At 36.8% G+C, this 13,572-nt stretch overlaps 1 protein-coding gene across 2 annotated transcripts in view; it reads right to left on the reverse strand.

Annotated features, from left to right (window-relative positions):
- IFT81 (intraflagellar transport 81) overlaps positions 1-13,572 on the reverse strand; it is a 95,602-nt gene that overhangs the window by 27,165 nt on the left and 54,865 nt on the right. For both annotated transcript variants that reach the window (XM_008570451.1, XM_008570452.1), the window contains 2 exons: positions 5,072-5,200; positions 3,409-3,498 (listed from right to left, as the gene is read on the reverse strand). In XM_008570451.1, the coding sequence (XP_008568673.1) occupies positions 3,409-3,498; positions 5,072-5,200 (219 nt within the window). The remainder of the gene's footprint in view (positions 1-3,408; positions 3,499-5,071; positions 5,201-13,572) is intronic.

Raw genomic sequence — 13,572 nt, forward strand, 5'->3', positions numbered from 1 at the left:
ATTTTAAACCTTTCAAAAAAAAAAAAAAAAAAAAAAAAAAAAGGGATATGGAAATTTTAAAAAATCCAAAATAAATTCTAATTAAATACAGAAAGTAATTTAATTCACATTATATAGTCTTGAACCAAAACTGAGGTGAAATCAATATTTCCTAAGCACGGTCCTTCCTGAAGTCTTCTCAGACTTCATCTAGTCTCACTCCATGCTCTTTTTTGGTGATTGTATCTTCTCCTGGGCTGTGATCAAACATCACATCTAGGCAAATTACAAACTCTAACTTGAGCCCCAATGTCTTCTCCTGAACTGTTGGATATTAACTTCAATGTGTCTATAACAAATTCATCATTTCCCCCTTCTCTGCCCACCCACCCCACCACCAAACTAGCTCTTTCTCATGCCTTACCATGCCTTACTTGTTAGTGGCTTCAAGCCTCAAAATTATATTTACTATCTTTTGTTCCCTTATCCACGATTAGTGTTCCTCCATATATTATTCAAATCTGTTCTCTTTTATTTCTTCTGCTAACACATTAGTTCTGGCCTTCATTACCTCTAACTTGGACTACCATAAAACATTTGATGCTACTTTTATTTATTGAAAAGTATAATTATAAAGACTCTGGCAAATAAGGAAAATGAGATATAAGTGAATAGAACCCCAAAGTAACTAAATGCAATATATACAATTCCAACCATGTAAAAAGTATATATGAGAGATAAGGATAAAATGCAAAGATGAGCACTGTGCAGCTGTTAGTAATAGGATAGTGGATGGCATACTAAATATGTTGATTAAAGCAACATGCATACCCATAGTCTCTCTAGGGGAAAAGTTCCCTGCTTAGGGTAACTCTGCAGCCATATTTGGTACCTATCAACTTCCTTTCTCTCCCACTCACCCTTACCCCCAAACATAGATGGTTGGACTAGAGATGGACACCTGACCTGACCTGAGGTGGTCAACTGCCTATGAGGAAGTCTAGCACGAAAAACTGCCCCAAAAGAGAGGAGCTGCAACAGACTACTGCTCTCAGTAATTTGAACTAGAAAACGCAGGGAAAATAGGGCAGTTAGTAGTGAAAACTTGTAGAGAAAAATGCCATAGTGTGAGATATGAACAATGGGGAGCTATAAGCAAGCTGAGGTTACAAGCATGCCAATCCAAAGAGTAAAGAGAAATAATAAGAAACAGAGGCAGAAAACCTGACTGGTGGCAGAAACAGAGTAAGAGGCCAAAGAGATACACTGAGCCACATTATTGGTGTAGTGTTAGTGTGAAGAACTTGGCCCTGCTGTTTACCATCTGTGTGACCTTGGGCAAGTCCTTTACCTCTCTGTGCCTTTATTTGCTTATTTGTGTAAAAGGCAAAAGGGCAGTCCCTAACTTACTGTGTTGTTGTGAGGCCTTCATGAGTAATATAATAGTGTCTGGCACACAGCAAACACTTAATAAATGTTATTACTATCATATTCATCATCATTATTCACAAATTCCCAGTGCTGAGCTTCCTGATGCTTCCTTGGACCAAAATACTCTCTGATTTGAGCACCTCTCTACCCGTTCCAGATATACTGTGGTTATGATCCTTGGATTTCCATGACAGTACATTTCCTTTACTGTCCTAAGTATCCTTTCAATAAATTCCTTGTTTAAAATGTAAATAGATTTAATAAAAAACTATTTACAAACAGATTTATTAGCTTACTAATAGGGAGACATTTTATCATTACTAGAAATACATATAACTGGCCCTTTTTGTCTCTAGCTTGCTTATTCAAGAAAATCATTAAAATCAATTAATTAGAATGCATCCATGAAAACAATTCTTGTTGTGCTTAATCTGAAAACCTTGCTCAAAAATCTCCTTCTTTCTGAAGATTTTCCTTCCTGACAATCACTTCTTCTGCTCCTTCTTTCCTTATCAGTTAGGAAATTAGTCTGATTATATTTGAATTAATATATTAATAACTAATACATTAAATATAATCTGTTATGTTTTTTCTATACTTGTTCTTTTATTTTTTAAAAGATGACCAGTAGGGCCGGCCCGGTGGCGCACTGCTATAGTGCGCCGCTTGGGAAGTGTGGCGGCGCTCCCGCCGAGGGTTCGGATCCCACATACAGACCGGTTCCCGCTCACTGGCTGAGCGAGGCGCAGGAGCAGCGCCGAGGGTTGTGATCCCGTTGCCGGTTCCGGCCCAGTACGGGGGCGACACTGAGGGTTGCGATCCGTTGCCGGACACGGAAAAAGACAAAAAAAAGGAAAAAAAAAAAAAAAAAAGATGACCAGTAAGGGGATCTTAACCCTTGGCTTGGTGTTGTCAGCACCATGCTCAGCCAGTGAGCTAACCAGCCATCCCTATATAGGGATCTGAAACCATGGCCTTGGTATTATCAGCACCGCATTCTCCTGAGTGAGGCATGGGCTGGCCCTATACTTGTTCTTAAATTGGGTTATCTTTTGTTTTTCCTGAATTTCTGTATGTATTTGCCCCTTCTCACCTATTACAGTACAAACTCCAGAAAGCAGGGACATGTCTCTTCCACTTCCTTTGTGATGGCAACAGTGTGAAATGGAAAAAGCAGGAGATTTGAAATAAGATGATATAGATTCTACAGTCAAGCATCTATTACTCTCTCACTTCCTACTTGTCTATTTGGATAAGCCACTAAACCTGTCTCAGACTCCACACATTTTCTGTAAAAAGGAAATCATGTCTAACTAATTTCAAAGTCTATGTGATTTTTCACTCTGCTTCTCTGACTCTGATGATGGCATTCATGAAGAATCAGGCACATGCAGTACAGCTCAGACTGAAACCTAAAATTACTACACGAAGAGCGATAAAATAATAACTGCTAACGTCAAATGGTGGAGGCCACCTGATCAGGATTTGTGGAGGGCATTTGCCTTCTGACAGTTTATCTTTAAATCAGCAGTTAGAATTAGCTTCCAAGTAATGGTATTTAATCACTTCTTATAAGCTATCATATTTTGCCCCCACCATGCCTCCCAGCAAAGTAAGTTCAATTATATAAAGTTAACTTGTCACCATTTGTTAGCAGATTCTGAGCTTTTACCTGGTCACAGAAGAATGTGACTTCATATTTATAGCTCTGACATGCATACCATTTAAAGGAAAAAATCTCATCTTGCTGCACTTACGGATTTCAGCTTAAACTTCTTCTTTTCCTTCTTCCCTCCCCCCAACAATTTGTGACAAAATAAGTAGGATAAATCAAACAAAAACCTTTGTAGGTTTTGTATTACTCTTTCTTACAGAATCAAATCAATATGATAATAATAATTTGTTTTCTATAATTACTCAAGTAAAACATTCAAGATTCTAATTAGTACATCTGGGCAAGATAGAATACTAAAGTATCACAAAATCAAATTAACTTACTTGACATTTCTGGCGCAATTGCCGTAGTTCTTTTATAACTGGGGCTAGAGCTGACTTTTTTTCAGATACCAGTGAATTCAGTTTTTTTATCTGTTGTTTAAACAAAAAACATGACAACTAAAAAAATAATTCAAAAGAAGAAAAATACTACATGCATAACGATATTTACTGTAGTGTTAAGTATGAGAGTAAAAAAACTATAAATTAATTCAGTGCCAAACAATGGGGATGTGATTTGGTAAACCTTGATTCCTCAGCAACACGGAATACAATGTAATAATTCAAAATGTCAGTTATCAAGACTGTAACTCATTATGGGAAAATATTTATAATCTAACATGTGATGAATAAAATAAATTACAAAGTTCACTATATACAACTACAAACATGTATTATCTAAAAATATATATAATTATATAGGTTTTATAAAATATACAAAAATACAGAGTGAAATTGAAATATTTAATAATCTGTATGGCATAAGTGATGACCAAACAGAATGGACACCAGCCATAGAGATGAACAGGGTCCTGGAGGCTTCTTCTGTGCTAAATGCTAACCTTTTTAGGAGTTTAATCATGGTTAAATCCAGAGGATTCTGGGGGGATGGTCATTATAGATAAGGCAGGTGGAAGGGGATACTCTGAAAGTTTGGGGCAGCAGCTATTTACCAACAAGTAAGGAAAGATTTCAACATTTTAATTGTGGAGTATACTTACATTTATAAAGCAAATATATTTCACAGAGTCTAGTTCCCTGTAGTTTCAGGTTTAGCCTAACTTCTTGAAAGTACATATAAAATTTTCACCTTGCAAAAGACAGGAAGGCTAAAAGTCTCTGCTGTAAGATAAAGAATTGTAACACAGCAAGGTTGCTGGCTTAAGGACAGACAAGTTACTGATTGATATGTAAAGATACTGGGAAATTACAGTAGGGAAAAACAGTGTTTGCTAAGATCAAGGTAAGTTTGGATCACTTAACCTTTTGCAAATTGCATTATGGAATGTCACTTTGCTTTTTACCAGCCTCTATTGTTAAACTATTACCCCACCTATGTTCTTTTTCTGTAACTTCCTGGTCTGGAAGATAAATGTGGGGAGAGAACTCCAATTCATGGTTAATTTCCCAAGGAAGGAATGCCTTGCTCTTGAGGGTTCTGGGAGATTAACCCCTTTGGGGTCTCTCACTGTTCGGAAGAGATGGGCTTTGAGTAATCCTTTTGCAGCTCCATCACCCAGGGGAAGAGAGGTGACAAATCCATGTGAGACAAAGCAACATTTAATGCTTGGCAAAAATGTATCAGTACATTCTGGCTAATAGAAAACCTGAATATGGAAAGATACTAAGGACATATGTAAAAATGAAATAATTTTATTAGGGTGGTATGATCTAGGAAAACTTATTTTTTTATATTAAATATTTTTAAAATGTTATATAACTTTTACACATCTAAAAAGCCACAAAATGCTTAAACTATTAGAAGCTGAACAACCTTACTAGAATGGAAAAATTCAAAAGAGGCTGATAAAGACAGATGAAAGAATATAAAGTAAACAGTGTGAAGAAATAAAAATTCGAATGTTTTACTGAAAAATAAATAAACACAAAAACATCTGCTGTCTAGCTATACAACAAAACAAAGTAAAAACAAATGTATAATCACCATTTCAGACATGTCATCTAGTGTACGTCCTTTCATTTCATCAACTTCACTCTTCAGTGCAGATACTCTTTCTAGCTCTTCTTGGGTATAACTATATCCAGATATACCTTTTTTTTCCTCAATAGTTTGCTATAAATAAAGAATAAAAAGACCATAAAATGAATGTCATAATATTTCTGGTTCCTGTAAGAAGTATATGGATTTCATTCCTAACAAAAAAGTTGTACATAAATTAGTTCAGAATCCTAAAGGACAATCTTTATTGACTTCAATTATTATTTCATTCAATTACATGCCTTTATATGTCATAAGCCTACACCAAATTTAGTATGGTATCTTCAGATGCATAAAAAGCTTGTCTAACTTTAGACTTTAAAATAGTGCGACGTGCTTAGCACAGAATCTAAAACATAGATGCACTCAACAAATATTTGGTGAGTGAATGAATTCTCAAGTGATCAATTGTACTTTCATTCGCTCATGTGCCCAAAATTTATTATATATCTAAATATGCCAAGCATAGTTCTAGGCACCAGGAAAAAAAATCCCTTCCCTCACAGAACTTACTTCCAGTGGGAATAAATAAGCAATATATAAATAAATTAATTTAAAAAATACATCTAGTGTGAAGTGAGAATGAGATGGAATCTTAAATCACAAGGTGGTTAGAGTAGGTGATCCTGAGGTGACATTTGAACAAAACCCAGAAGGAGGTGAGGGAGTGAACCATGCAGAATCCCAAGGGAGCAGCAAGTACAAAAGCTCCAAGGTAGGAGCAAAACCTGGCCTGTTCACAAAACAGCAAGGAGGCCAGTGATGCTGAAAATGCAATGAGAATGAGGTAAGGATGAAGAAGGAATCATATAAGGCTCATCTGGTTTGCTGGTACAGTCTCAGTTTGCACCTATCATACCTTGTACTCTCAAAAGTGTCCCAGTTTAGATGATAAATTATATAGTTATCTTATTTTCAGGCCAATAAAAGAGCTTTGACTTATTTAAAATCACTTTAACATCTGTGCTAAGATCAGATTATAGAAGGGCAAGGATAGGGGCAGGGAAGCCAATTGGAAGACCATGCCAATAATTCGAGTTAGAGATGATGGTAGTGTGAATCAGGGTGGTGGTGAAAGAGGTAATGAGAAGTGGTTCCATATATATTTTGAAGGTAGATCCAACAAGATATTATGACAGATGTGGGGATGTGAGGAAAAGTGAGGGGTAAAGATTTAGTCCAAATTTTCTGGCCTGAGGGACTGAGCAAATGATATTGTCATTTGTTGAGATGAGGAAGACTTGGGAACACCAGGTTTGAGAAGGTGGTAAAGATCAGAAGTTTAGTTTTGAAAATGTTAAAAATTTTAAATGTCTATTTGATATCTAGGTGGAAAGGTCGAAATGTTATGTGTACATGACTGAAACTGGAGGAGAAATCTAAGTTGGAGATATAAATTTGTGAGTTATCAACATACAGAAGGTCTTTAAAGTCATGAGACATGATAAGATCACCAAGAGTAAGGGTAGAGAAGAGATCCAAGGGCTAAGCATGGGGAACAACAATATTTAGACCTCAAAGAAACGAGAAGAAATCAGCAATGGAGCTGAAACAGCAATGTTAGTTTGGGAGAAAAACCAGGAGAGTGTAGTGTCCTAGAAAACTGTGAAAAAAATTTTACAGGAAGAGGGAGTAATCAACTATGCAGCTAACAGGTTGAGTAAGAAAAGACTAAGAATTGGTCATTGGATTTAGCAATGTGAAGGTATTAGTAACCTGACAAGAGAAACTTGAGTGGGATGATAAATATGAAAACCCTATTAGAGAGGATTCAAAACAGAATGGAAGAACCAAAGAAAAGAAAGAAAAAAGAATAAAAGAAGAGTTGGAATTTTGGGTTGCCAACAGGACTAAGACCTGAAGGGGTAGAGGGAACTAAGGAGAATTAGCCCAAAATTCTGTTGCAATTTCCTCTTCAGGCAATACCGAATCCTAAGCTGTGCACAAGCAAAGTAAGTCTCCCAGACACCAAATGGAAATCTGCAGATGGGTTGCTAAAGAGCTAAGCAAAGATTTCAGCAGTCTCAAAGTGCTAGGGAGATATAGGTAGGGATTCAAGACTTGACAAGGTGTAGGGGCCTTAGTAAATGCCCTAGGGTATCAGCTAAAACCCCAGAAAGGCTACTCCTTAGAAGTAAGGGCTACAACCTAGGAATAAGAGGTAGGCCCTGGGAATAAGAACCACTTCCTAGGAGTTAAGTCTCTGCCACAGGTATAAGGGTTATATCTTGAGTAAGAGAAAACTGGAGAAATACTAGCTCTAACAAAACCTACCCTCAACTGGATCAAGTTGATCTGTGAGAAAAAAATTAAGTCCTCTTTAAAGAAAGACAAATACAGCCAGAGCCTCTAAAACTTAATCACATTTGATGCTCAACATTCAATAAAAAATTAGTAGGTAAGCAAAGTAACAGGAACAAATGTCTGAAAATCAAGAGAAAAAATACAGACAACAGAAGCAGCTCCTCAAGTGAATTATCACACAAGAACTTAAAAATAACTGGAATTAATGTATCCAAGAAAGTAAGTGAAAAGTTGGAGAATGTTACAAATAACTGGAATCTATAAAATAGAATCTAATGGAAATTCTAGAACTGAGAAATATAATAACCAATATTAAGAATTCAATAAATCAGTCTGGCTGGTTAGCTCAGTTGGAGCACAATGTTATAACACCAAAGTCAAGGGTTCAGATCCCCACACCAGCCAGCCACCAAAAAAAAAAAAAAAAAAAAAAAAGGATAAATAAACTGGAAGATAGAACAGCAGGGAAAAAAAAAAATCCAGACTGAATCATAGAAAGAAAAAAAAATACAAAATGAAAAAAAAAAAAAAAGAAAAAAAAACCGGAAGAAAAAAAAACCGGGAAAAAAAAAAATCCAGACTGAATCATAGAAAGAAAAAAAAATACAAAATGAAAAAAAAAAAAAAAGAAAAAAAAACCGGAAGAAAAAAAAACCGGGAAAAAAAAAAATCCAGACTGAATCATAGAAAGAAAAAAAAATACAAAATGAAAAAAAAAAAAAAAGAAAAAAAAACCGGAAGAAAAAAAAACCGGGAAAAAAAAAAATCCAGACTGAATCATAGAAAGAAAAAAAAATACAAAATGAAAAAAAAAAAAAAAGAAAAAAAAACCGGAAGAAAAAAAAACCGGGAAAAAAAAAAATCCAGACTGAATCATAGAAAGAAAAAAAAATACAAAATGAAAAAAAAAAAAAAAGAAAAAAAAACCGGAAGAAAAAAAAACCGGGAAAAAAAAAAATCCAGACTGAATCATAGAAAGAAAAAAAAATACAAAATGAAAAAAAAAAAAAAAGAAAAAAAAACCGGAAGAAAAAAAAACCGGGAAAAAAAAAAATCCAGACTGAATCATAGAAAGAAAAAAAAATACAAAATGAAAAAAAAAAAAAAAGAAAAAAAAACCGGAAGAAAAAAAAACCGGGAAAAAAAAAAATCCAGACTGAATCATAGAAAGAAAAAAAAATACAAAATGAAAAAAAAAAAAAAAGAAAAAAAAACCGGAAGAAAAAAAAACCGGGAAAAAAAAAAATCCAGACTGAATCATAGAAAGAAAAAAAAATACAAAATGAAAAAAAAAAAAAAAGAAAAAAAAACCGGAAGAAAAAAAAACCGGGAAAAAAAAAAATCCAGACTGAATCATAGAAAGAAAAAAAAATACAAAATGAAAAAAAAAAAAAAAGAAAAAAAAACCGGAAGAAAAAAAAACCGGGAAAAAAAAAAATCCAGACTGAATCATAGAAAGAAAAAAAAATACAAAATGAAAAAAAAAAAAAAAGAAAAAAAAACCGGAAGAAAAAAAAACCGGGAAAAAAAAAAATCCAGACTGAATCATAGAAAGAAAAAAAAATACAAAATGAAAAAAAAAAAAAAAGAAAAAAAAACCGGAAGAAAAAAAAACCGGGAAAAAAAAAAATCCAGACTGAATCATAGAAAGAAAAAAAAATACAAAATGAAAAAAAAAAAAAAAGAAAAAAAAACCGGAAGAAAAAAAAACCGGGAAAAAAAAAAATCCAGACTGAATCATAGAAAGAAAAAAAAATACAAAATGAAAAAAAAAAAAAAAGAAAAAAAAACCGGAAGAAAAAAAAACCGGGAAAAAAAAAAATCCAGACTGAATCATAGAAAGAAAAAAAAATACAAAATGAAAAAAAAAAAAAAAGAAAAAAAAACCGGAAGAAAAAAAAACCGGGAAAAAAAAAAATCCAGACTGAATCATAGAAAGAAAAAAAAATACAAAATGAAAAAAAAAAAAAAAGAAAAAAAAACCGGAAGAAAAAAAAACCGGGAAAAAAAAAAATCCAGACTGAATCATAGAAAGAAAAAAAAATACAAAATGAAAAAAAAAAAAAAAGAAAAAAAAACCGGAAGAAAAAAAAACCGGGAAAAAAAAAAATCCAGACTGAATCATAAAAAAAAAAAAAAAAAGAAAAAAACTAACACAGGGATACAAACGGCTAGCCCTCTTGCCTAATGATGGGATCAACTCTGATGCAGTTTGTGCTCTAGAGCTCCTTGTGGTATTCAGACTGAAACTGTACTCCATTTGAATCCACTTTTGTCCCCTCCTTTGTCCCACTTCCTTTACATCCTTCTTCTGAAGAGTACTCCCTGAATTAATCATGTGAGGAGGAATAGGAATTCCTGTTTCAGGTTCTGCTTCTAGAGAACTTTACCAAACTATAAGGACCAGCTTCTGGAGTGGTATCACTCATAGGCTGAATGGAACTGAGAACTCCATTACTGGGTGGCATGTAGAGTTCTGACAGTCCCAGGGTGTTGCAGTAGTGCAATTGTTAACACTTTCATTTGTGGTGAACTCAGGCAGAAAACAGGTGGAAGGGGACTGTGGTGGCCATGAAAATGTACTGCACAGATTGCTTTCAAGAGAGCCTGCTAAGCTAGGCATCTTTAATTAAGAATAATTTATTGTAGGGCCGGCCTACAATAAAGCGAGGCGGCGCTCCCGCCCGAGGGTTCGGATCCCACATGTGGACCAGTGCCCGCTCACTGGCTGAGCGAAGCGCGGGAGCAACATCAAGGGTTGCGATCCCGTTGCCGGTCCCCGGTTTGGTACGGGGGCAACACTGAGGGTTGCGATCCGTTGCCGGACACAGAAAAAGACAAAAAGACCAAAAAAAAAAAAAAAAAGAATAATTTATTGTAGGGCCGGCCTACAATAAAGCGAGGCGGCGCTCCCGCCCGAGGGTTCGGATCCCACATGTGGACCAGTGCCCGCTAACTGGCTGAGCGAAGCTCGGGAGCAACATCAAGGGTTGCGATCCCGTTGCCGGTCCCCGGCCCGGTCCGGGGGCAACACTGAGGGTTGCGATCCGTTGCCGGACACAGAAAAAGACAAAAAGACCAAAAAAAAAAAAAAAAACCAAAAAAAAAAAAAAAAAAAAAAGAATAATTTATTGTATGTTCTCAAATGGCTAAAGGAGAGGAGTTCAAATGTTCTCATTGCAAAGAAATAATAAATTTCTGTAATGACGAATATGCTAATTACCCTGATTTGATCATCACATATTGTACACATGCACTGAAATATAACTCTGTATCCCACAGATTTGTACAATCAATACATGTCAATTAAAATATAAATAAATGTAAAAAAAAAAAAATCTCCCGCTGAGAGGAACAGAGTTGACTGAAAGCCATGGCTGCCACCCCTCTGGATCCATCATCATGTTCACACCAAGGCCATGCTTTCCCTGAGTTGTTCCCAGCCAATGACTGTACACAGCACTAGTACTAGTGTTGGCCCATTCCTGCCTGACAGGGGACTTCTCTTACAGGTGACTGGCTCAAGAACTCCCCCATCAGCCTGACTAAAACTTTCTCAGAGGTGTGTTTGCGTAGTACTAGTGTTGGCCCATTCCTGCCTGACAGGGGACTTCTCTTATAGGTGACTGGCTCAAGAACTCCCCCATCAGCCTGACTAAAACTTTCTCAGAGGTGTGTTTGCAGTATGAGGCTATTCCTACCCAATCCTCTTTTCTCCTCCCTCTCCCCCCACAGGTGTCAGACCTGCATCAGAGCCCAAAGGCTTTCCCTGCCTCCTCCTGCTCCCATCCCTTTATTCTTCACAAGTGTTTCCTCTAACAGATCTCTTGTACATTTAATCCCGTCTTGGTGTATGCTTCTTGGAGGGTCTAAACTGATTGATACAAGGATGCACTAGCTGATGCAATGTCACTGGCACTTGAGAAATAGTATAAGGACTACATAATTGGAGCAGATGTCACTAAGCTATATTGATGGTTGAAGAGATAAAATGACAGGCTCAAATCAATTAATCAGTCATTTATAGAAAAGTGATAAAGTCAGAGAACCTCCATAGGAACTTTAAATAAACCTTCATTTCCCATGGCTAAAAGGCAGAGGGACCTGAAAACCAGTCCCAGGACGTAATTTAGGATTGGCAAAACTTCGGAGAAGGCTGAATTCTTAGTCTAGGCAAATATTCTATGCCAAAGTCTGGGCCCTATAGGGAAGAGAAAGAGTGCTGAGTGTAGGATGGAGATATCCAGATACACCCTCTTAAGAACCCTGAATGCCCAGATTATCCTGTATCCTCTGGGCAGTGGCAAATGGCTTAGCTTGTTGGTTAGGTACCTAAAAGAAGCAAGGTAGCACAATTGGAAGTTTGAGAACAAGGAGGTCTAGGGAAGAGGCATATGGATGGACCTATGGGAGTAAGTACTAAGTGTGAAAATCTTCATCACATGGTCACCAGAGAACATCCACTGCAGAAGAGGCACTGAACAACCAAGTGGAAAGGATGAATCAGCCAGCAGATGTCAACCAGCCTCTGTCATTGGCTACCTACTGCTTGGACAATGGGCTCATGAACAGAATGGCTATGCTGGCAGAGATGGAAGTTATGTATGGGCAGGTCCTGGGGCATGCCACTGGCAGGGCCACTAGTCCAATCACAGTGATGCTACAGTGGCCTTGGTCCAAGGTTAGCACAAATAGGGTGGCCCTGGAACCCAGCTTGGGTGCCACTACTTTGGCATGTGCGTAGTCTGCAGAGTTTTTGAAAAAATCCATGTATAAGCGGACCTGTGCAGTTCAAATACATATTGTTCAACTGTCAATTGTATTTGGAACTCAGATGATCCATTAGGGCATATCTTTGTACTCCATGCCCAGTTTTAATTGTAAATGGCCAAGTATAGCAAACACAGCCTGATAAAGGCATGGTTACTATAGTCTCATTGCTCACAAGGATGGCAGACTGGGTCATCCCACCAAATAAGTTATCCAGACCAGAGGAAGATGAGGAAAATCTAGAGTGGATAGTAGAAGAAGGAGATGTCAAGTATCAGTTATGTCCTTAGGACCAAATGCAGCAATGAGTTTCAATTTGGACTACTAATCTTCCTCCTATAAATTTTCCTAATCCTGGATGGAGTAAATGTAAGGTGAGAAACAAGTAGATTTTGGCAGTGCAAGGGGTGGACTGTAGTGGATGTTGGTAACCCACTCAGATCTCATCTGCAAGATGTTATAACTGTTGACTGCTAATGGCTCATCATTGCCCCATTCTCCAGAGAATGACTTCAATCTGAATGGGAGTCACCTCACCTAAGAGGTTACACCCACTATAACCAATGACTGACTGACTGGCTGACATGGGAGTACAAAAGGCCAGTCCCTTGCCTCAAAGTGGAATCAACTCTTTGGTACAGTTTGTTAACAAAGTTCCTAATGGGATCAGGATGAAGCTGACTCCAGTTAAGAGCACATCCTCGCTTGGCTTTTTTCTGCTGCCCCATCTGTTTCCCTCACTACTCTCCTTCTGAAGATACTCCCTCAATAAATCATGTGCACAAATAATTCCTTAAATCACTTGTACAAATAATTCCTTTTTCAGGTTCTGCTTCTAGGAAACCCAACTTAAGAAAAAAATATAAAGCAAAAACTGATAGAACTAAAACAAGAAACAGACAAAGCAATAATCATAGTTAGAGATTTTATCACAATTCTCTCAATAACTGATGGAACAGACAGACAAAAATCAACAGGGATATGGAAGATTTGAATATCATGATTAACAAACTTGACTAAATTGAAATGTACAGAAAATTATTCCCCCAAACTGTGGAATATACATTCTTTTCAACTGCACATGGAGCAATTACCAAAACAGATCATATACTGGGCCGTAATTCAAGACAATAAATTTAAAAAGGCTGAAATCAAAGAGTATGTTCTCTGGTCACAGGAAATAAGATAGAAGTCCATAACAAAAAGGTAACTAGAAAATCCTCAAATGTTTGATTTTTTTTTTTCCTTTTTGTCTTTTTTCGTGACCGGCAACGGATCGCAACCCTCAGTGTCGCGCCCGTACCGGACTGGGACCGGCAACAGGATTGCAACCCTCGGCGTTGCGCCCACACCCCACCCAGCCCCAGCGCGCC

The sequence above is a fragment of the Galeopterus variegatus genome, unplaced genomic scaffold, assembly GCF_000696425.1.
Source record: "Galeopterus variegatus unplaced genomic scaffold, G_variegatus-3.0.2 Scaffold604, whole genome shotgun sequence".
Taxonomy (NCBI): Eukaryota; Metazoa; Chordata; class Mammalia; order Dermoptera; family Cynocephalidae; genus Galeopterus; species Galeopterus variegatus.